The following is a 22,495-nucleotide window of genomic DNA, read 5'->3' on the forward strand; positions in this document are numbered from 1 at the left end:
ATTCCCAGCATCTGCAGTATTTTACCTCATATTTCCAGCAGCTGCAGTATTTTACCTCATATTTCCAGCAGCTGCAGTATTTTACCTCATATTTCCAGCAGCTGCAGTATTTTACCTTCTATTCCCAGCATCTGCCGTATTTTACCTCATATTCCCTGCATCTGCCGTATTTTACCTTCTATTCCCAGCATCTGCCGTATTTTACCTCATATTCCCAGCATCTGCCGTATTTTACCTCATATTCCCAGCATCTGCCGTATTTTACCTTAATATTCCCAGCATCTGCTGCATTTCACCTCATATTTATAGCATTCTAATCGCACATACCATTAAACATTGGTCCAAGAAGCCCATGGGAATAGGTGTTAAGTTCTGCTGTGAGACTTGAAATTCCATTGCTTCTTAAATTGCTCATGATGAAAGGACACGGCATTTTGAAACAATTAATACTCGACAATTTGCTTTTTATTGACTACCACGCCCAGAGTTATAACATGGGCAGATAGTTGTAAAAGCTGTCACAGTTCCAGATCCAAACCACAACCTTGAATTATTTATCTGGCTGCTGTAAACACTTTTATTTTCTGAATCGGATCTTTTGATCTGTACACAGTACAAGTGTACAACAGTAGTACACTGAGACAGTGTACAGAGTCGCCAGTTTGGCGCTATTTCCAAGTCCCAGTTGTTGTAAGTGCCGGGATCTTGGCCTGACCATGAAGGCCCGTTGTCATGGCGATGTTGCAGGGTCGGCCTGGCCAAGCGTAGCCACGGTGTCCTCCGCCGCTGCTCCACCGCTGTAGGCCGCGTGCGGACCACGTGCTCGGCCTCTTGGAGCGGCACTCGGTGCAACCGAGCCCCAGGCTGCTTCAGGGCCTCCAGTGGCCCACTCCCCCCGTCGAGGCCGTGCACTCCCTCCCACAGTCATAGAGATCTACAGCATGGAAACAGGCCCTTCGGCCTAATTCGTCCATGCCGAGCAAGATACTCCATCTAATCGAGACCCATTTGGCCCATATCCATCTAAACCTTTCCTATCCATGTACCTGTCCAAGTATCTTTTGAATGCTTTATAAACCTGCCTCAACCACCTCCTCTGGCACCTCATTCTGCATATCCACCAACTTGAGTACTAAAGAAGCCCCCTCAGAATGTCCCAACGGAGTTTGTACGCTCTCCCTGTGACCACGTGGGTTTCCTCCCACACTCTAAAGACGTGCAGGTTTGTAGTTTAATTGGCTTCTGTAAATTGTAAACGGCCCTTAGAGTATAGGATAGTGCTAGTGTATGGGGTGACCACTGGTCAGCCAGAATTTGGTGGGCTGAAGGACCCGTTTCCATGGTGTATCTTAGTTTAGATCCGAGATACAATGCGGCTCTTCAGCCCACCGAGTCCGCACCGACCAGTGATCCCCGCACATTAACACACATTAGGGACAATTTTACAATTATACCAAGCCAATTAACCTACAAACCTAACGTCTTTGGAGTGTGGGAGGAAACAGAAGATCTCGGAGGAAACCCATGCCGTCGCGGGGAGAACGAATAAACTCCGTATGGACAGCATCTGTAGTCGGGAGCGAACTTGGGTCTCTGGCGCTGTAAGGCAGCTACTCTACCGTTGCGACATCGTGCCGCCCTCTAGAGCAAAAAAAAATGCTTAGATACAGCACTTATGCGCTTCATGCCAGAAGTTGCATAAAGTTTCAATTGTTAGTAACAAAGGAAACATCCGTCTCATGAGCTATTTCTTACTAAGTATTCAATTGACCTTCCGCATATTAAAGTGAATTTTGCACGTACGAGTTAGAACTTTTAACCCAGGAGTGGTCACCAACACCGGGGTCAGAGCCACATTTGTAAGCAACTCTTTGCATGGCAGCCATAGAACAGGTGAACAAAAGGCTGACACAGAGAAATATTTATTACTGCCACTCGTACTGAGGCACAGTGTGAAGCTTTTTTGGCGCATGCTATCCAGTCAGCGAAAAGATGATTACATATCAAGCCGTCCACAGTGTACAGATACAGGTTAAAGGCACATGGGTAACAAAGAACTGCAGGTGCTGGTTAATACACAAGACACATAGTGCTGGAGTAACTCAGCGGGACTGGCAGTATATCCGGAGACCATGGATAGATGACGTTTTGTGTCGAGACCCTTCTTCAGACTGATTGTATAAGGGGGAAAAGAAAGCTGGAAAGGGGGAGAAGCTGAACAAAAAGTGGCAGGTAATCGGTTGACATAGGCGAGGGGGGGGGGGGGTGATATGCAGATGGTTAGAACAAAGGCCAGAGATAGGAAAGGAAGGAAGGTATGAGACAGTTTTTTTGCCTCATATTTCCTGCATCTGCAGTATTTTAAGTGGGGAAGGGGGTGGGGGAAAGAGAGGGAGGGGTAGGTGAGGTTTAACTGGGCGCCATGTTCAGCACAAACACTCTGCGATGTACTGTTCTATATAGTGTTCTATATACTGTTCTATATAGCTAGCAGATCGATGAGGTTGCTATGAAAAGGCAGCAAAGATACCTTGTGCATTGATAGCACAGACTCTGTGCGCAAGACGTCAGTATCAAAATGGAAAGCCTTTCATGGCAAACTGCTATTGGTGTTGATATTAGTTTCCTATCGCCACGCGTACTGAGATTAAGTGAAAAGCCTTCTTGCTAATCACTTGCATGTAGAATGTTTTAACATAGACACAGGTACAGACACCAAATGCTGGAGTAACTCAGCGGGACAGGCAGCATCTCTGAGTCCAGAACCAGGGGCCACAGGTTAAGAATAAGGGGTAAGCCATTTAGAACGGAGATGAGGAAATACTTTTTCGTACAGAGAGTTGTGAGTCTGTGGAATTCTCTGCCTCAGTTCCACGGTGGAGTCTTTCAAGTCTCTGGATACTTTCAAGAGAGAGCTAGATAGGGCTCTTAAAGATAGTGGAGTCAGGGAATATGGGGAGAAGGCAGGAACGGGGTACTGATTGTGGGTGATCAACTATGATCACATGAATGGTGGTGCTTGAAGGACCGGATGGCCTACACCTGCACCTATTGTCTACTGTCTATTGAGAACATGAATAGGTGACGTTCTGAGAAGGACCTCGACCCAAAACGTGAAACTGGTTTAAACGACTAGGGTGGAGGAAGGGGGTAAAGGGTGAGGGAGGAGGTGAGGGGAATGTGAATAGAAGTTACTTTAAATAAGCGAATTCAATGTTCATTGAACATTGTTCATTGCAGGCTACTCAAGCGAATAATTTGGTAATTGGGCATATTGGTTAACAAGGAATATTGTGTCCACAATTTACTGCTTTACCGGAGTTCTTTGTGTCTAATGTGTAGGAACTGCAGATGCTGGTTTAATCTGAAGATAAACACAAAAAGGTGGAGTAACTCAGCGGGTCAAACAGCATCTCTGGAGAAAAGGCATAGGTGATGTTGAGGGTCGTGATTCTTCTTCAGTCTGAAGGAGGGTCTCGACTTGAAACGTCACCTACTCCTTCTCTCCAGAGATGCTGCCTGAATCTTCGGTGTAAACCAGCATCTGCAGTTCCTCCATTCGCATAGAAAAGTACAGCACAGGAATAGGCCCTTTTTCCCCCACAATGTCTGTGGCGAATATGATGCATCTCAAACTAATATCATCCACCTGTACATGGTCCATATCCCTCCGCTCCCCACATATCCATGCGCCGCTCTAAAAGCCTCTTAAACACCACAGTTGTACCTGCCTCCACCACCACCCTTGGCAGCATGTTCCAGCAATCTGACGACACTTAGATGAATTAGACAATAGACAATAGGTGCAGGAGTAGGCCATTCTGCCCTTCGAGCCAGCACCGCCATTCAATATGATCATGGCTCATCATCCGCAATCAGTACCCCGTTCCTGCCTTCTCCCAATATCCCATGACTCCGCTATCTTTAAGAGCCCTATCCAGCTCTCTCTTGAAAGTATCCAGAGAACCGGCCTCCACCGCTCTCCGAGGCAGAGAATTCCACAGAAACACAACTCTCTGCATGAAAAAGTGTTTCCTCATCCCCTTATTCTTAAACTGTGGCCCCTGGTTCTGGACGCCCCCAAAAACGGGAACATGTTTCCTGCCTCTAGCGTGTCCAAACCTTAATAATTTTATACGTTTCAATGAGATACCCTCTCATCCTTCTAAATTCCAGAGTATGCAAGCCCAGCCACTCCATTCTCTCAGCATATGACGTATAAATCATTGACGTATATTGTAAATAGCTGCGGTCGCAGCACCGAGCCTTGCAGTACCCCACTAGTCACTGCCTGCCACTCTGAAAGGGACCCATTAATCCCTACTCTTTGTTTCCTGTCTGCCAACCAATTTTCAATCCATGTCAGCTGTCTACCCCCAATACCATGTGCTCTAATTTTGCCCGCTAATATCCTGTGTTGGACCTTATCAAATGCTTTCTGAAAGTCCAGGTACACTACATCCACTGGCTTTCCCTTGTCCATTTCCTCGTTACATCCTCAAAAAAATTCCAGAAGATTAGTCATGCATGATTTCCCCTTCGTAAATCCATGCTGACTCGGAACGATCCCGTTACTGCAATCTAAATGTGCCGCTATTTCATCTTTCATGATTGACTCCAGCATCTTCCCCACCACCGATGTCTGGCTAACTGGTTTATAATTCCCTGTTTTCTCTCTCCCGCCTTTCTTAAAAAGTGGGATAACGTTAGGTACCCTCCAATCCACAGGAACTGATCCTAAATCTATGGAAAATGGCACCAAAATTGTCTCGTTTGCTGTCCCCACACAAACATGTTTCAAAGATGATTACCAGTGAGATGTAACTCGCGTTAAGGCATGTTTAGGAATGATTTATACAAAAGATGTGGCCACTAATGCATCTAATTAGTTTAATTTTGGTTTAGAGATTTAGCGCAGAAACTGCCGCGGGAACAACGCCGACCTGTCAGTCACCCCGTTCACTAGCACTATCCTACACACAGTAGGGTGTCCGTTTACAATTTTAACTAAAGGCCAATTAACCTACAAACCTGTACATCTTTGGAGTGTGGGAGAAAACCGGAACACCCGGAGAAAACCCACGCAGGTCACGGAGAGAACGTACAAACACCGCACGGACAGCACCCGTAGTCAGGATTGAACCTGGGTCTCTGGCGATGTGAGGCAGCAACTCTACCGCTGCGCCGCCAACATCTGACACCGTGATAGCTTGGGTCGCATCAGCCATGGTGATATCGAATGGCGCGACAGGCTTGAGGGGGCCTGTTGGTCCACTCCTGCTACGATCCATTCGTGACTGAACAGTCTGATTCTGTGCTAACTTGTCACTCGTTCTACTGTATCTCAAGCCTGCAATGTCTTGCTTTTGTGGATTAGCCTGGTATTTTCCTGCAAGCCAAAGTACGTTCTATGAACCACACCTGCTTACCTGGTAGCAATGGAGATAGTGGCATGACAGCACATGTGATACACAGTGTAGGGGAAGGTCAATAGATATTTTAAAAAACTATCCACCAGCCGCTAGTTTTGAGTTCTTACCCCACTCTAGGCTTTAGAGATACAGCACAGAAACAGGCCATTAGGCCCATCGAGTCCGCGCCGTCCCGTACACTAGCTCTATCCTACACGCTAGAGGCTATTTACAATTTAACCTTAAAGCCAATTGACCTACAAAACTGTACGTCTTTAGAGTGTGGGAGGAAACCGGAGCACCCGGGGAAAACCCACGCAGGTCACGGGGAGAACGTACAAACTCCGTACAGACAGCGCCCATAGTCAGGATCGAACCCGGGTGAGGCAGCAACTCTACCCCCGCGCCACCGTGCCGCGACTTCATTCGAAACACTTGTGATTAGAGATTAGAATCACATGGAGCGGTTCGACTTTGGCAGGGGAAGGATGAGGACCCACAATCCTGTTTATATCTGGTGGAGAGGGTCAAAAACTTAAAATTCCTGGGCGTGCATATTTCCGAAGATCTTTCCTGGACCCAGCACACTGATGCAATTATAAAGAAGGCACATCAGCGCCTCTACTTCCTGAGAAGATTACGGAGATTCGGTATGTCAAAGAGGATTCTCTTGAACGCCTATAGGTGCACGGTAGAGAGCATACTGACTGGTTGCATCGTGGCCTGGGTTCAGCAACTTGAACGTCCAGGAGCGGAAAAGACTACAAAAAGTTCTGACCACTGCCCAGTCCATCACCGGCTCTGACCTCCCCACCATCGAAGGGATCTACCTCAAAAAGGCAGCCAACATCATCAAAGACCCACACCATCCTGGCCACCATTGCCATCGGGAAGAAGGTACAGGAGCCTGAAAACTGTAACATCCAGGTTCAGGAACAGCTTCTTCCCTACAGCCATCAGGCTATTAAACACAACAACAAATAAGCTCTGAACTACAACAGAGTATTATTATTATTGCACTATATTTGTTTATTTATCGAGGATGTGTGCATGTATATACACACACTGAACTTTTTTTCTCCCATTATGTACTATGTTTACATATTCTGTTGTGTTGCAGCAAGCAGGAATTTCAGTGTCCTATCTGGGACATTTGACAATAAAAGACTCTTGACTTGACTAAATGAAACAAATTCTTGACGATAGACACAAAATGCTGGAGTAACTCAGCGGGTCAGGCAGCATCTCTGGAGAGAAGGAATGGATGACATTTCGGGTCGAGACCCTTCTTCAGACTCGAGCTGAAACGTCACCCATTACTTTGCCCCAGAGATGCTGCCTGTCCCGCTGAGTTACTCCAGTATTTTGTGTCTACCTTCGATGTAAACCAGCATCTGCAGTTCTTTCCCAGACAAATTCTTGACATGTATACGAAGGGTAAAAATATGGTTTGAGAAAAATAGATAAGAGAACGTTCACATGGAGGTTAAACCTTTGAGAGATGTAGAGCCAAAAGGCCAGTATCAAATTCTGTTTATCTCAAATTTCCTTTCCATTAATCTTAAATATGTTTCTACTATTGGGTAGGTACTTTCCATGTCAGCAGCTCATTGGGTAAATCCCCACTTTCCTCTGTACATATCTCTGCTCAAAAGAGAATCAATTGGAAAATGTTTACTGAAGTAGGAACTATATTCACACCGTGGAAAGTCACTGCAATATCAATGATATTCGCACTTTGTTCAGGTTGCATTAGGTCCTTCAAGGATCTCAGCCATACGTGTATACATTGCTTCCTGCCACGGTTCAGTTCAGTTTATTGTCACGTGCACCGAGGTACAGTGGAAAGCTCTTGTTGCGGGCTAACCAGTCAGCGGAAAGACAAAACATGATTACAATCGAGCCATTGACAGTGTACAGACACATGATGAGAATTTTTTTTTTTCACACAGAGAGTGGTGAATCTCTGGAACTCTCTGCCACAGAAGGTAGTTGAGGCCACAGTTCATTGGCTATATTTAAGAGGGAGTTAGATGTGGCCCTTGTGGCTAAAGGGATCAGGGGGTATGGAGAGAAGGCAGGTACAGGATACTGAGTTGGATGATCAGCCATGATCATATTGAATGGCGGTGCAGGCTCGAAGGGCCGAATGACCTACTCCTGCACCTATTTTATATGGTTCTATGATAAAGGGAATAACATGTAGTGCAAGGTAAAGCTGGCAAAGTTCGATCAAGGATTGTCCGAGGGTCACCAATGAGGTAGATAGTAGTTCAGGACTGCCCTCTGGTTGTGGTAGGATGGTTTAGTTCCCTGATAACAGCTGGGAAGAATCTGTCCCTGAATCTGGAGGTGTGCGTTTTGTTTTGTCCGATGGGAGAGGGGAGAAGAGGGAGTGGCCAGGGTGCGACTCTGGCCCTGCCGAGGCAGCGTGAGGTATCAATGGAGTCAATGGAAGGGAGGTTGGTTTTGTGTGATGGTCTGGGGTTGCGTCCAAAATTCGCAGCAATTTATTGGATTGTTTTCTGGGTGGAGCTGTTCCAAAACCAAGCTGGGATGCATATTGATAACATGTTTTCTATGCTGCATCTGCAGAAGTTGGTCAGAATTGTAGTGGACATGCCAAGCATTCTAAGCCTTCTGAGGAAGCAGAAGCCTCTTCTCAATTAGTGGGAGAAAAAAACAATTGTCTTAAAGCTGTCCCCTGAGCTTACTTCAATTATAGTCATAGAGTCTTAATGCCCCTGTCCCACTTAGGAAACCTGAACGGAAACCTCTGGAGACTTTGCGCCCCACACAAGGTTTCCGTGCGGTTCCCGGAGGTTTTTGCCAGTCTCCCTAATGGTCGAAAGTGGTTTCCGCTTCTTCTATGTTCCGGCGATTATTTCAAAAAATTCAAAACCGGCCGTGACTAAAAAAAGGTTGCCGTTTTAAATATCGGTAATTTTTTTAGTCGAAGCCAGTTGCGATACTAGTTGAAGGTGGTTGCCAGAGGTTGCAGGTAGTGGAAGGTAAGACTACATCAGGTAAGACCTTCCACTACCTGGAACCTCCGGCAACCACCTGCAACCTCCGGCAACCACCTTCAACTAGCATCGCAACCGGCTTCGACTAAAAAATTACCGATTTTAAAAACGGCAACCTATTTTTAGTCGCGGCCGGTTTTGAATTTGTTGAAATAATCGCCGGAACATAGAAGAAGCGGAAACAACTTTTGACCATTAGGGAGACTGACAAAAACCTCCGGGAACCGAACGGAAACCTTGTGTGGGGCGCAAAGTCTCCAGAGGTTTCCGTTCAGGTTTCCTAAGTGGGACAGGGGCATTACAGCATGGAAACAGCCCCTTTGGCCCAACTTGCCAATGTTGGCCAACATGTCCCATTTCCACTAACCCCATCTTCCTGCATTTGGCCCATATCCCTCTAATCTAATCCTATCCATGTACCTGTCTAAATATTTATTGAACGCTGTGATAGCATATTTACAGTGTATAGATACATGATAAGGGAATAACATTTAGTGCAAGGTAAAGCCAGCAAAGTCCGATCAAGATTAGACCCAGCTTCGCCAATGAGGTAGATAGTAGTTCAGGACTGCTCTCTAGTTGTTGGTAAGGTGGTTCAATTGCCTGATAACTGTCCCTGAATCTGGAGGTGTGAATTTTCACACTTCTGCACCTTTCGCCTGATGGGAAGAAGGGTCTCTACCTGAAACCTCACCCACCCCTCCTCTCCAGAGACGCTGCCTGACCCGCTGAGTTACTCCGGCATTCTGTGTCTTATCTTCGGTGTAAACCAGCATCTGCAGTTCCTTCCCAACACAACAGTCCCCCCCCCCTCGTTAGAGGCGCGATGTGCTGCATTTTAATTAGCCGTTCAGCGAGGCGAGATGAGAGGGAGATTCTAACCTGTCCTGTCGCCTCGGGAGGTGGCATTTTTGCAGGAAAGAGGGGTGGGCTACCGATTCGAAAGAGGCAAAAAACAAAACAAAAAAAACAAAGAAACGAGAAAATAACTCATTGCAAAGGCAGAACCTCGGGGAACGCAGCACATACAACTCGCAGTTACCGAGAAAGCGAAAGTAGTCAAAACAGGGCTGGTTAGTTGTGCAAATGGCATCGAATCAGATAATCTACAACAGTTGTCTATTTTCCCAAACGTACGCTGCAAAATGAAACCTTCTTTGTGGCATCAAACACAAATAATAAAGAGAAAACCTTTGCCCAGAGAGGGTGAGTGGGTTAGTTCAGAGTGGTTGAAACTAACCTTGCATTTGCAGCGTGCCGCCTGTTTCTTCATAAGGAGCAGATGTAGGGGGTAATTCGTGTGTCCGGGTACCGTGCCTTATCAGGGGCAGTCCGCACAAGACTGGGTACTGCATAGGGCTGCGGGGAATACCTGCGTTTGAAGGAGCCTCACACACACTGACCAACTCTCACTCTCTCTCTCTCTCTCACACTCACACACACACGCCAGGCGGAGTTGCTACATTTCGCAACACCAGCCACGACCCATGTGATTTCCCAGCAGTCGGGCTCAGCTCGGCTCGACTCCCACTTAAACTGACAGCGACTCGAGAGTGCCCCTGTTACTGTCTCGGGGCATTAACCATTACTGACCCGGGACATTATCATTACTGTCCCGGGACAACGTCCATTACTGACCTTACTGACCCATTACTGACCTGGGATTTTAGAAGGAACTGCAGATGCTGGAAAATCGAAGGTAGACAAAAAGTGCTGGAGAAACTCAGCGGGTGCAGCAGCATCTATGAAGAAAAGGAATAGGCGACGTTTCGGGTCTCCATAGATGCTGCTGCACCCACTGACCTGGGACATGTCCATTACTGAACAGGGACATGTCAATTACTGTCCCGGGACATTACCCATTACTGACCCGGGACATGTCCATCATCGGCTCTGACCTCCCTTCCATCGAGGGGATCTATCGCAGTCGCTGCCTCAAACAGGCTGGCTGCATCATCAAGGACCCACACCATCCTGGCCACACACTCATCTCCCCGCTGCCTTCAGGTAGAAGGTACAGGAGCCTGAAGACTGCAACAACCAGGTTCAGGAATAGCTACTTCCCCACAGCCATCAGGTTATTAAACTTGGCGCCGACAAAACTCTGAACATTAATAGCTCATTATCTGTTATTTGCACTTAATCCGTTTATTTATTCATGTGTGCATATATTTATATGATGGTATATGGACACACTGATCTGTTCTGTGGTCATGCCTACTATGTTCTGTTGTGCTGAAGCAAAGCAAGAATTTCATTGTCCTATCTGGGACACATGACAATAAACTCTCTTGAATCTTGAATTACTGACCCAGGACATGGCCATTACTGACCTTACTGACCAGTGACCCGACCAGTGACCCAAGACAGTGCCAATTACTAACCTGGACTAGTACCCGCGGCACGGTGGCGCAGCAGTTGAGTTGCTGCCTTCACAACGAATGCAGGGAGACCCGGGTTCGATCCCGACTACGGGTGCTGTCTGTGCAGACTGTACTAATTGTACGGAGTTTGTACGTTCTTCCCGTGACCTGCGTGGGTTTTCTCCGAGATCATTGGTACACTCCAAAGACGTACAGGTATGTAGGTTAATTGGCTTGGTAAAATGTAAAAAATGGCCCTGGTGGGTGTAGGATAGTGTTAAGGGCCTGTCCCACCTACGCGACCTTTACAGGCGACTGCTGGCACCCATGACAGGTCGCCGATATCTGTGCCATGGTGTATCTGTAAACCAAACTAAACAATACCCGATAAAGTGCCCATTATGGACCCAGTCCTGCTAGTTCCATTGTCCTGCCAGTTCCACTGTTCCATCCATACATCCCTTTGTTATCACCTCTTCCACAGCCAACAATGGACCATTGTGGGCTCCACCTTGCCTGGGCCATCCGCTCTGATTTGTTCTGAACCTTTTCATACCTCCAGTTTCCCTCTCCCCTGAATCCCAGTCTGAAGAAGGGTCTCAACCCGAAACGTCACTTGTTCCTTTTCTCCTGAGAAGCTGCCTGACCCGCTGAGTTACTCCAGCATTGTGGGTCAGTGACCCTTCGGCCCAACTTGCCCATGCCGACCAAAATGCCCCATCTACACTGCTCCCCCACCTTCCTGCGTTTAACCCATATCTATCTAATCCTTAGAAAGACACAAAATGCTGGAGTAACTCAGCGGGACAGGCGGCGTCTCTGGGGAGAAGGAATGGGTGACTTTTCGGCCCGAGACCCTTCTTCAGACTGCATCTAAACCTTTCCTGTCCATGTAGCTGGGTGTGGTTTCTCCTGTGTCCTTCCACACTCCAAAGATGTACAGATTTGTAGGTTAATTGGCTGTGGTAAGTTGTAAAGGTTGTCCCCGGTGTGTAGGATAGCGCTAGTGCACGGGGTGATCGCTTGTCGGCGCGAACTCGCCGGGCCAAAGGCCTGTTTCTGCGCTGTAACTCTACAGCCTAAAGTACAGGGCCCTACCACGCAATGTGAAAATCCTACCCTGGTACGACTTCCCGAATTGCCACGCTTTGCACAAAAGAATTAAACTCCATTTGCCATTCCTCAGCCCACTAACCTAGCTGATTAGGATCCTGTTGCGATTCTTCCAAAGCTTCTTCACTATCTGGGATCTCATCTATGTTAGTGTCATGAACTCTTACTCACTGGATTATGAATTGTGGTTTGTAATGAATGACACTTTCATTAATCATGATATCCTCAGACTTCTGTGTAGGATTCAATTGAGCTGAAACAATATCTTCAAGAATTTCTTTAGTCAGAGTGTGGAGAATCTGTGGAATTCATTGCCACAGATGCCTGTGGAGGCCAAGTCAATGGATTTTCTTAAGGCAGTGATTGACAGATTCTTGATTAATACAGGGGTTATGGGGAGAAGGCAGGAGAATGGAGTTGAATGAAGGAAAGATAGATCAGCCATAATTGAATGGTGGAGTAGACTTGATGGGCCGAATGGCCTAATTCTGTTCCTACGTCTTATGAACTTATGAACAAGTGCAAGACTTTTGCATGGTAGATCGTATGAAAGATGATGGGCTCCTTTATGTTTTATATTTATTCCCCGATTGAAGGTCGGTCCACGATTGTTTTTGATGTGTCAAATTAAACAGTGCACGTTAACACAGCGGTAGAGTTGCTGCCTCACAGCACCGGAGACCTGGGTTCGATCCTGACCTCGGGTGCTGTCTGTACGGAGTTTGTACGTTCTCCCTGTATGGGGTTTCACCGGTTTCCTCCCACACTCTAAAGACGTACAGGTTTGTAGCTTAATTGGCTTTGATAAAATTGTAAGTTGTCCCTAGTGTTCGGATAGTGTTAGTGTGCGGGGATCGCTGGTCGGTGTGGACTCGGCGGGCCAATGGGCCTGCTTTCATGCTGTATCTCTAAACTAAACTAAACTAAACTAAAATAAACAATGGTCATACTGTCACAGGATGCCAAGAAAACACACACACCCGTATGTTCCTTCCAAATTACAATTAATATTGTATTTGTTTGCATTACTTCAAATGGACACAAAGTGCTGGAGAAACCATGCCTATCAGGCAGTATCTCTGGAGAACGTGAATAGGTTCCGTTCTAAGAAAGGCCTCGACCCGAAACGTGAAACTGGTTTAAACGACTAGGGTGGAGGAAGGGGGTCGAGGGTGAGGGAGGAGGGGAGGGGAGTGTGAGTAGAAGTTACTTCAAATTAGCAAATTCAATGTTCTTTGAACATTGCTCATTGCAGGCTCGAAGGGCCGAATGGCCTACTCCTGCACCTATTGTCTATTGTCTATTGTCTACTCAAGCAAAAGAAAAAATGGTAATTGGGCATATTGGTTACGAAGGAATATTGTGTCCACAATTTACTGCTTTAGTACCTGGAGTTCTTTGTGTCTAATGTGTAGGAGCTGCAGGTGTTGGTTTAATCTGAAGAATTACACAAAAAGGTGGACTAGGTCAAACAGCTGGTCAGACAGCATCTCTGGAGAAAAGGGATAGGCGATGTTTCAGGTCGAGATCCTTCTTCAGTCTGAAGGAGGGTCCCAACCCGAAACGTCAGCTACTCCAGCCTTTTGTGTCTATCTTCGCTTCTTTGCGTCCATATAGAAACATAGAAACATAGAAAATAGGTGCAGGAGTAGGCCATTCGACCCTTCGAGTCTGCACCGCCATTCAATATGATCATGGCTGATCATCCAACTCAGTATCCTGTAGCTGCCTTCTCTCCATACCCCCTGATCCCTTTAGCCACAAGGGCCACATCTAACTCCCTCTTAAATATAGCCAATGAACTGGCCTCAACTACCTTCTGTGGCAGAGAATTCCAGAGATTCACCACTCTCTGGGTGAAAAATGTTTTTCTCATCTCGGTCCTAAAAGATTTCCCCCTTATCCTTAAATATGTCTTAGTGTTCTGCTTTCTGCGAGACATGTACCTGGTGTTGTGCTTTCTTGTGCAGTTTACACGTTGCAAGGAAACATGGTGTTCTTTGAGTTGATCCTCCTTGCTGACTCACAAAACTATTGAGTTTTGACAAGTGGAAACATGCAGCTTTGCGAGGTAGCAGAGAGGCAGACTGAATCTTATACTCAATTCTAACTGCATGCACAAAGGGTTCAGTGGTATTTTGGAATAAGTTCAATTGCAAGTACAACATCCTTCGCCTATTCAGTTAATTTATGGTCATTGCGATTAGACAAGATAACGTGAAAGCCATTTTCTCTTGGCATGTGTTGGAAGGAACTGCAGATGCTGGTTTACACTGAAGATAGACACAAAATGCTGGAGTAACTCAGTGGGGACAGGCAGCATCTCTGGAGAGACGGAATGGGTGACGTTTCGGATCGAGGCCCTTCTTCAGACTGAGAGTCGGGGGGGAGGGAGACATAGAGATATGGAAGGGTAAGGTGTGAAAACACAGGTCAAGGGGGATGCCGATCAAGGAAATACAACAAGGCGTACAATCAGTAATATTCATTCAGGAGGATAGTGAAACTAGTCGGTGAACTCGGAAGAGGGAGGGACGGAGAGAGAGTGAAAGCAAGGGTTATTTGAAGTTCGAGAAATCAATATTCATACCGCTGGATTGCAAGCTGCCCAAGCGAAATATGAGGTGCTGTTCCTCCAATTTGCGTTGGGCCTCACTCTGACAATGGAGGAGGCCCAGGACAGAAAGGTCAGTGTGGGAATGGGAGGGGGGGAATTAAAGTGTTTAGCAACCGGGAGATCAGGTAGGTTTAGGTGGACTGAGCGCCTGGTGTTCAGCGAAGCGATCGCCAAGCCTGCGCTTTGTGTTGAGCCCCAGTTATGCCTGTCTCTTCTTTATGGAGTAGTACTTGTTTCAGGAACTCAGCGGGTGCAGCAGCATCTATGGAGCGAAGGAAATAGGCAACGTTTCGTTCCGAAACGTTGCCTATTTCCTTCGCTCCATAGATGCTGCTGCACCCGCTGAGATTCTCCAGCATTTTTGTGTACCTTCGATTTTCCAGCATCTGCAGTTCCTTCTTAAACACTTAAGTACTTGTTTTAGTTCTGGTCAGCCTCCTTCATTTCATGTACATGTACTCCGCAACTTACATAATAAGCGACTGAAGTGAACTTGCATTTAGTTTAGTTTAGTTTAGAGATACAGCGCGGAAACAGGCCCTTTGGACCACTGAGTCCGCACCAACCGGCGATCCCCGCACATTAACACTATCCTACACACATACTAGGGACAATTAAGATTTTAATACTAAGTTGATTATCATTATCATTGTCATCGTTTATTGTCACCTTGCAAAGCAGCAGTTGTTGCTTTACAAAATTCTTAAGGGGTTGGACAGGCTAGATGTAGGAAGATTGTTCCCGATGTTGGGGAAGTCCAGAACAAGGGGTCACAGTTTAAGGATAAGGGGGAAATCTTTTAGGACCGAGATGAGAAAAACATTTTTCGCACAGAGAGTGGTGAATCTCTGGAATTCTCTGCCACAGAAGGTAGTTGAGGCCACAGTTCATTGGCTATATTTAAGAGGGAGTTAGATGTGGCCCTTGTGGCTAAAGGGATCAGGAGGTATGGAGAGAAGACGGGTACAGGATACTGAGTTGGATGATCAGCCATGATCATATTGAATGGCGGTGCAGGCTTGAAGGGCCAAATGGCCTACTCCTGCACCTATTTTCTATGTTTCTATGTACAGTGCAAAATGAGAAGATGTTTCCCAGGAGCATCAAAACTATAAAAAAAACAATCCAGTTCCTGATAAAACAGTACGAATAGTTAAAATAAAGTGCAGGTAAAAACAGCAACATTAAAACACAAGTAAAAACAGCCATAAAATATCCAGGGCAGCTGATTTAAGTGGCCTGAGCCAGTGCCAGAGTTATTACTCAGTGCCAGTTATTAAATTGTCAAAGTGCAAAAGCAGCAGAATCAGGTGGAGTGACTGTTTAGCAGCCTCACACAGTCTGTGGAAAGAAAGATTAACCGACAAACGTGTACGTCTTTGAAGTGTGGGATAAAACCAAAAATCTCAGAGAAAACCCACACGGTCATGGGGCGGACGTACAAACTCCGTGCAGACAGCACCCGCAGTCGGGATCGAACCCAGGTCTCTGGCGCTGCAAGGCAGACGCTCTGCCGCTGCGCCATCGTGCCGCCCAGTGTTGCAATGAAATGGGAGCCAGCACAATGAAATGAAGCGTGTGAATAAAGAATAAACCTGGCTTTACAACTGTAACTGATATGCTCTTGACTCAGAATCACACAGAGAGGGACATGGTTTGCGATATAAAAATATTGCACATAAACTCTTAGGCAATGAATCTTCAACTATGTTTCCTTGTCTTTTAAATGTCCAACACTGACAAATTTGCAGGAGCAAGCTTTAAAATATTCATAAGTATCTTTAGACTTTTTTACTTATTTCTTTTCCCTTCTTAAGGCCCTCTTCTCTTTGGGGCCTTGTTTTCTTTTCTTTTTTCTTTTTTTTTTCTCACATTCTCAAGCACGCAGTCTTCTTAGCCATCATCATTCATTTAACGCCAACTACTGCGGCCTACACTTCACTACGATCCTCATTCTTCTCTTCTTTCTCTTTTCTCTTTTTCTATTACAGGTTAACGTTTAAAATAAAAGAGAAGTTGTACACAAAATGTACTATGTTGCATATCATGATTAAGATGTATGTACAATGCTTCTAATTTAAAAAATATATATATATTCATAAGTTCATGTTCTGCTTCTCTTCTGGCTCAGCGAACAATCCTGCTCAGGTGGTCGGAAACTACCTCGCACACTCATACTCAATGGCTGACAGATATTATGTCCTGCCTAAAGCTCGAGAAAATCAGGTGCTCACTTCAACATTCAAATGGAAGGTTTCAGAAAGCATGGGGACCTTTTTTAAATGCGTTCCAGACTTTATAAATGCTTGATCATCAAGCACAGTTTAACAGCTTAACAGCCTACCCATTCATTTATCGTGGATTATTGTTGTGACAGACTGATATTTGCATACGCTCACTGGCAGTGACAGGGGAGGGATTATTTTTGGTATCTCATTTTTCTTTTATTGTTGTTGTCTTGTTATATGTTAGCATAAGTTATTTTTTATTTATTCTTTTCGTACACTCTGTCTGTAACAAATAGACAACTTTGCACTTTGTTATGTCCTGAAAACTAAATAAAAAAGATTTTGATTTAAAAAAATAAGTTCATGTTCGTAAGTTTTATGAGCAGAATTAGGCCATTCGGCCCATCAAGTCTACTCTTTCAATCATGGCTGATCTATTTTTCCTTCTAAATCCCATTCTCCTGCCTTCTCCCCATAACCCCTGACACCCGTACTAATCAAGAATCTGTCAATCTCCACCTTGAAATTAGCCATTGACTTGGCCTCCACAGCTGTCTGTGGCAATGAATTCCACAGATTCATCACCCTCTGACTAAAGAAATTCCACTACATCTCCTTTCTGAAGGTACGTCCATTTATTCTGAGGCTATGGCCTCCGGCCCTAGACTCTCTCACTAGTGGAAACATCCTCTCCACTTCATCCACTTTATTCAAGCCATTCACCATTTGGTAAGTTTCAATGAGGTTCCCCACATCCTTCTAAACTCCAGCGAGTACAGGCCCAGTGCTGGCAAATGCTTCATTCAGCATCATTCATCATTAACATTCATCCAAACTCTGACTCAAACGAACAGGAATGACCTTGTTCCTGCCCTTAATCCATCATTCTGGAATTTACTTTCACTATTTTGGATCAGGCTCAGAATTCATTTTCAGTTGTTAAGGCTTGATAAAATCTATATTGTTGTCAGTACCTGATAGAAATATAAAGATATGCGAGCTTTATAAGTTATATAAAGTGTATAAAGTTATGAGAGCCATATATAGGAAAGACCTTCAAAACCTTTTTTCATGAGATTCAGGAACAGTTTCTTCCCAGCTGTTATCAGGCAACTGAATCGTCCTACCACAACCAGGGAGCAGTGCTGAACTACCATCTACCTCTCTGATGACCCTCGGACTATCCTTGATCGGACTTGGCTTTACCTTGCGCTAAACGTTATTCCCTTATCATGTACCAAGACTTGCAAGACTTCCGGAAGTGGCGGCACTGCCTTGCAGCTGCGGCTCGCCTGAAGTCCGTTTGTCTTTTCCTTTTTTAATTTTCTTTTGTCCCGTTGTTACAGTTTATTTCGGTTTATTTTGGTTGTGTATGTGTTGGTAAGTTTCACTAAGTGTAAGTGGGAGAAACATGTTTTTTGACTCTTCCTTCGGGGGGGATGCGACCTTTCTTGCCGTATCCCCTGTCTCCGTGTCCGTCTGCGCTGAGGCCTATCGCGGAGCTGGCGGCCTCCAACTGCGACCGACCTCGAGGCTCTGGAGGCAAGTTCAAGTTCAAGTGAGTTTATTGTCATGTGTCCCTGACAGGACAATGAAATTCTTGCTTTGCTTCAGCACAACAGAACTATAGTAGGCATTGACTACAAAACACATGAATAAATAAACTGATAAAGTGCAAATAACAGATAGTGGGCTATTAATGTTCAGAGTTTTGTCCGAGCCAGGTTTAATAGCCTGATGGCCGTGGGGAAGTAGCTATTCCTGAACCTGATCGTTGCAGTCTTCAGGCTCCTGTACCTTGTACCTGAAGGTAGCAGGGAGATGAGCGTGTGGCCAGGATGGTGTGGGTCCTTGATGATACTGCCAGCCTTTTTGAGGCAGCGACTGCGATAGATCCCCCTCGATGGAAGGAAGGTCAGAGCCGATGATGGACTGGGCAGTGTTTACTACTTTTTGTAGTCTCTTCCTCTCCAGGGCGCTCAAGTTGCCGAACCAAGCCACGATGCAACCGGTCAGCATGCTCTCTACTGTGCACCTGTAGAAGTTAGAGAGAGTCCTCCTTGACAACCCTAGGCAGAGCCAGGACTTACCAACGCGAGGCTGGCCAATTTCGGGGCTGTGGTGGCGTTGCGACCTAACTTCCGACCCGACTTTGGAGCCTCGGAGGCTCGGCCGCGGGCCAGTAGACAACATCGTCGGGTGCTCGCAGGTCACAGGTTGGTGACCTGTCTTTCCGGAGCTCCCGCAACTACAGCTTCGTCCGCTGGGCCGCGGTGTTTGAATCGGCCCGTTTGCGGAGCTCTGATTCAGCCGCGGGACTTGCTTACCATCACCCAGCGGGGTCACAACATCGGAGGCCTGGATCGCCTCAGCGCAGAGGGAGAGCAAGGAGGGAAGAGACCAATGACTTTGGGACTTTAAACTGTGTTGAGTGTTTGTTTTGTTATTTATTCTATGTTCCCCCCGGAGCGTAGGTTTTCTCCCGGTGCCCTGGGTTCGAGCCAGAGACGTACAGGTTTGTTCGTTAATTGGCTTCGGTAAAGATTGTAAATTGTCCCCAATGTGTAGGACTAGTGTTAGTGTGCGGGGATCGCTGGTTGATGGACTGAAGGACCTGTTACCATCCTGTATCTCTAAACTGGGAAAATGTGTCAATATGAGAGTACCATGGGTGGCACGGTGGCGCAGCAGTAGAGCTGCTGCCTCACAGCGCAGGAGACCCCGGTTCGATCCTGGCCATGGGTGCTGACTGTACAGAGTTTGTACGTTCTCCCCGTGTCCTGCGTGGGTTTTCTCCGGGTGCACCGGTTTCCTCCCGCACTCTAAAGTCGTTCCCTGGGATGGCGGGACTGTCACATGAGGAAAGATTGAAAAGACTAGGCTTGTATTCACTGGAGTTTAGAAGGATGAGGGGATGATCTTCTAGAAACATATAAAATTATAAAAGGACTGGCCAAGCTAGATGCAGGAAAAATGTTCCCAATGTTGGGCGAGTCCAGAACCAGGGGCCACTGTCTTAGAATAAAGGGGAGGTCATTTAAGACTGAGGTGAGAAAAAACGTTTTCACCCAGAGAGTTGTGAATTTATGGAATTCCCTGCCACAGAGGGCAATGGGGGCCAAGTCACTGGATGGAGTTAAGAGTTAGATAGAGCTCTAGGGGCTAATGGAGTCAAGGGATATGGGGAGAAGGCAGGCATGGGTTATTGATAGGGGATGATCAGCCATGACAACCTGAATGGCCTCCTTCTGCACCTATTTTCTATGTTTCTATGTACAGATTTGTAAGTTGATGGCTGCTGTAAAAAAACTATTCCTAGTGAGTGGGGAGTGGCTGAGAAAGTGGGGGTAACAGAACTGGTGTGAACGTGTGATTGAGGGACTTGGTGGAGTCTTGATGGAGACCTCAAAGCCCCTATGACCCTCATATCTCTTCATGAAGCTCAGTGGAAATTTCTGATTGACATCATGCGATATTGAAGATGCTTTTTAAATGAAAGCGTTTGCCTTCTCTGGCGATGCTCCCACATTTCACTGGGGCCAGTCTCCATGTAAAATGACACAGGAAAGCTGGAGTAACTCAGCGGGACAGTCAGGCAGCATCTCTGGAGTGAAGGGATGGGTGGGTGACGTTTCGGGTCGAGACCCTTCTTCAGACTTGGCAAATACATGGTTGCACACATTGACATTACATGGGAATGAGCCCAGCACAGAAGAGCCAGTGTCCAAGAAGGTTGGCAGCGGTCCGATAACTGGGAAAAATTAACTTGCTCTTCGCGATGACTACTTCTTAAAAACTGAAACCAAGCATCCTTAAGCCAATGCCAGCATTCCGTAACAGAACCGCAGCTGCTGATTATGGGCACTGATACAAGTTAAAAATGAGAAATAACTGTGATTAAGTTCTCAATTAACTAGAGTCAAAGAGTCATACAGCGTGGAAACAGTTCCTTCGGCCCAACTTGCCCACGCCGACTAACATGCCCCATCTACACACTAGTCCCACCTACCTGCATTTGACCCATATCCCATTAGACCTGTCCCATCCAATTTATCCATCTGAATGTTTCATGAACATTGCAATGGTATCTGCCTTAACTAAGTCCTCCTAGTTTCTACATTGAGGAGTCTGAAGAAGAGTCTCTGACTGAAACGTCACCTATGCATGTTCTCCAGAGGTGCTGCCTGACATAGTGAGTTACTCCAGCACTTTGTGCCATAGTTCATTAGTGATAGGAGCAGAATTAGGCCATTCGGTTCATCAAGTCTACTCCGCCATTCAAGTTCAAGTTCAAGTGAGTTTATTGCCATGTGTCCCTGTATAGGACAATGACATTCTTGCTTTGCTTCAGCACACAGAACATAGTAGGCATTTACTACAAAACAGATAAGTGTGTCCATATACCATAATATAAATATATACACACATGAATAAATAAACTGATAAAGTGCAAATAACAGAAAATGGGTTATTAATAATCAGAGTTTTATCCGAGCCAGGTTTAATAGCCTGATGGCTGAGGGGAAGTAGCTATTCCTGAACCTGGTTGTTGCAGTCTTCAGGCTCCTGTACCTTCTATCTGAAGGTAGCAGGGAGATGAGTGTGTGGCCAGGATGGTGTGGGTCTTTGATGATACTACCATGGCTGATCCATCTTTCCCTCCTAACCCTCCCCATAACCCCTGACACCCGCACTAATCAAGAATCTATCTATCTCTGCCTTAAAAATATCCATTGACTTGGCCTCCACTGCCGACTGTGGCAATGAATTCCACAGATTCACCACCCTGTCCTACTGTGCAAACCGGCATGTGCAGCCCATGTTTCTACATCAGATTATTGTCTCCTTGTTTCAATATTTCAAAGAACTTTTGGATGCAACTCATCTTTTCCTTGTTTGGAAAGCTCTAACGGAAGGTCAGTATGATTCAACATAATGGGACCTCTCTTTTGTCAGGACCTTCAAATAAATATCCTGTTCAGTTTCAACTGCTGTTTACTCTACCACACACAGAGGTCTCCGAATTGTGATTGTCAGTACTGTCACCGGGGATGCCAGATTGAAATTTTAATTTAAACCCGAACAATATTAGAAAAAGACCAGATAAAAAGGCCAGACAAATTTTAATACATTTTTCATCCTCGCATCACATGAAAAGCTCCAGATCCAGGTCATTACTATCCTCCCTGCGAGTGTGGGGACCCAACTCACACAGTGGAGCGCATAGTCATCAGTTGTCCCAAACACCGGCCACCGAATGGTGAACGAGGTCTGACTGACCTGGACGATGACACGTTGGCCTGGCTCACCTCAACGGAGCTGCAGGTCTAAAAGACACACGACAGAAGAAGAAGAAGAAGAAGAAGAAGACTATCCTCCCCATGGGAATGAATGGAACATACGGCATAAACCTTGTCCGATGTGAAGTTTTTCAGCATTTCTGGAGATGCGGTGAAGTCTTTACAACAGTTGTTTGAAAGCAATAGTTCTGCCCTGATTCTCACAATAGCATCAAGAAGATGCAGCCGCATTCTGTTTCTTGCCTTCGTTGTAACGGAGGATAGAAGAGAAAATATCCTCTCACCTACAGCATTGCTGAAAGGGGTTATTAGGCAAGTAAGGGCAAAGGTAAGGAAGGAAGTAAGTAAGTAAGTTTATTGGCCAAGTATTCACATACAAGGAATTTGCCTTGGTGCTCCGCCCACAAGTAACAACATGACATACAGTGACAGTTACG

The 22,495-nt window shown here is 45.9% G+C and overlaps 1 protein-coding gene across 2 annotated transcripts in view; it reads right to left on the reverse strand.

The window, feature by feature from the left end:
* Nucleotides 1-9,942, reverse strand: part of LOC116986995 — a 45,941-nt gene extending 35,999 nt beyond the window's left edge. For both annotated transcript variants that reach the window (XM_033042878.1, XM_033042876.1), the window contains exon 1: nucleotides 9,678-9,942. In XM_033042878.1, coding sequence (XP_032898769.1) covers nucleotides 9,678-9,710 — 33 coding nt within the window. In that variant the 5' untranslated portion in view covers nucleotides 9,711-9,942. The remainder of the gene's footprint in view (nucleotides 1-9,677) is intronic.
* Between the last annotated feature and the right edge of the window lie 12,553 nt (nucleotides 9,943-22,495).

The sequence above is a fragment of the Amblyraja radiata genome, chromosome 24 (genome assembly GCF_010909765.2).
Source record: "Amblyraja radiata isolate CabotCenter1 chromosome 24, sAmbRad1.1.pri, whole genome shotgun sequence".
NCBI classification, from domain to species: Eukaryota; Metazoa; Chordata; class Chondrichthyes; order Rajiformes; family Rajidae; genus Amblyraja; species Amblyraja radiata.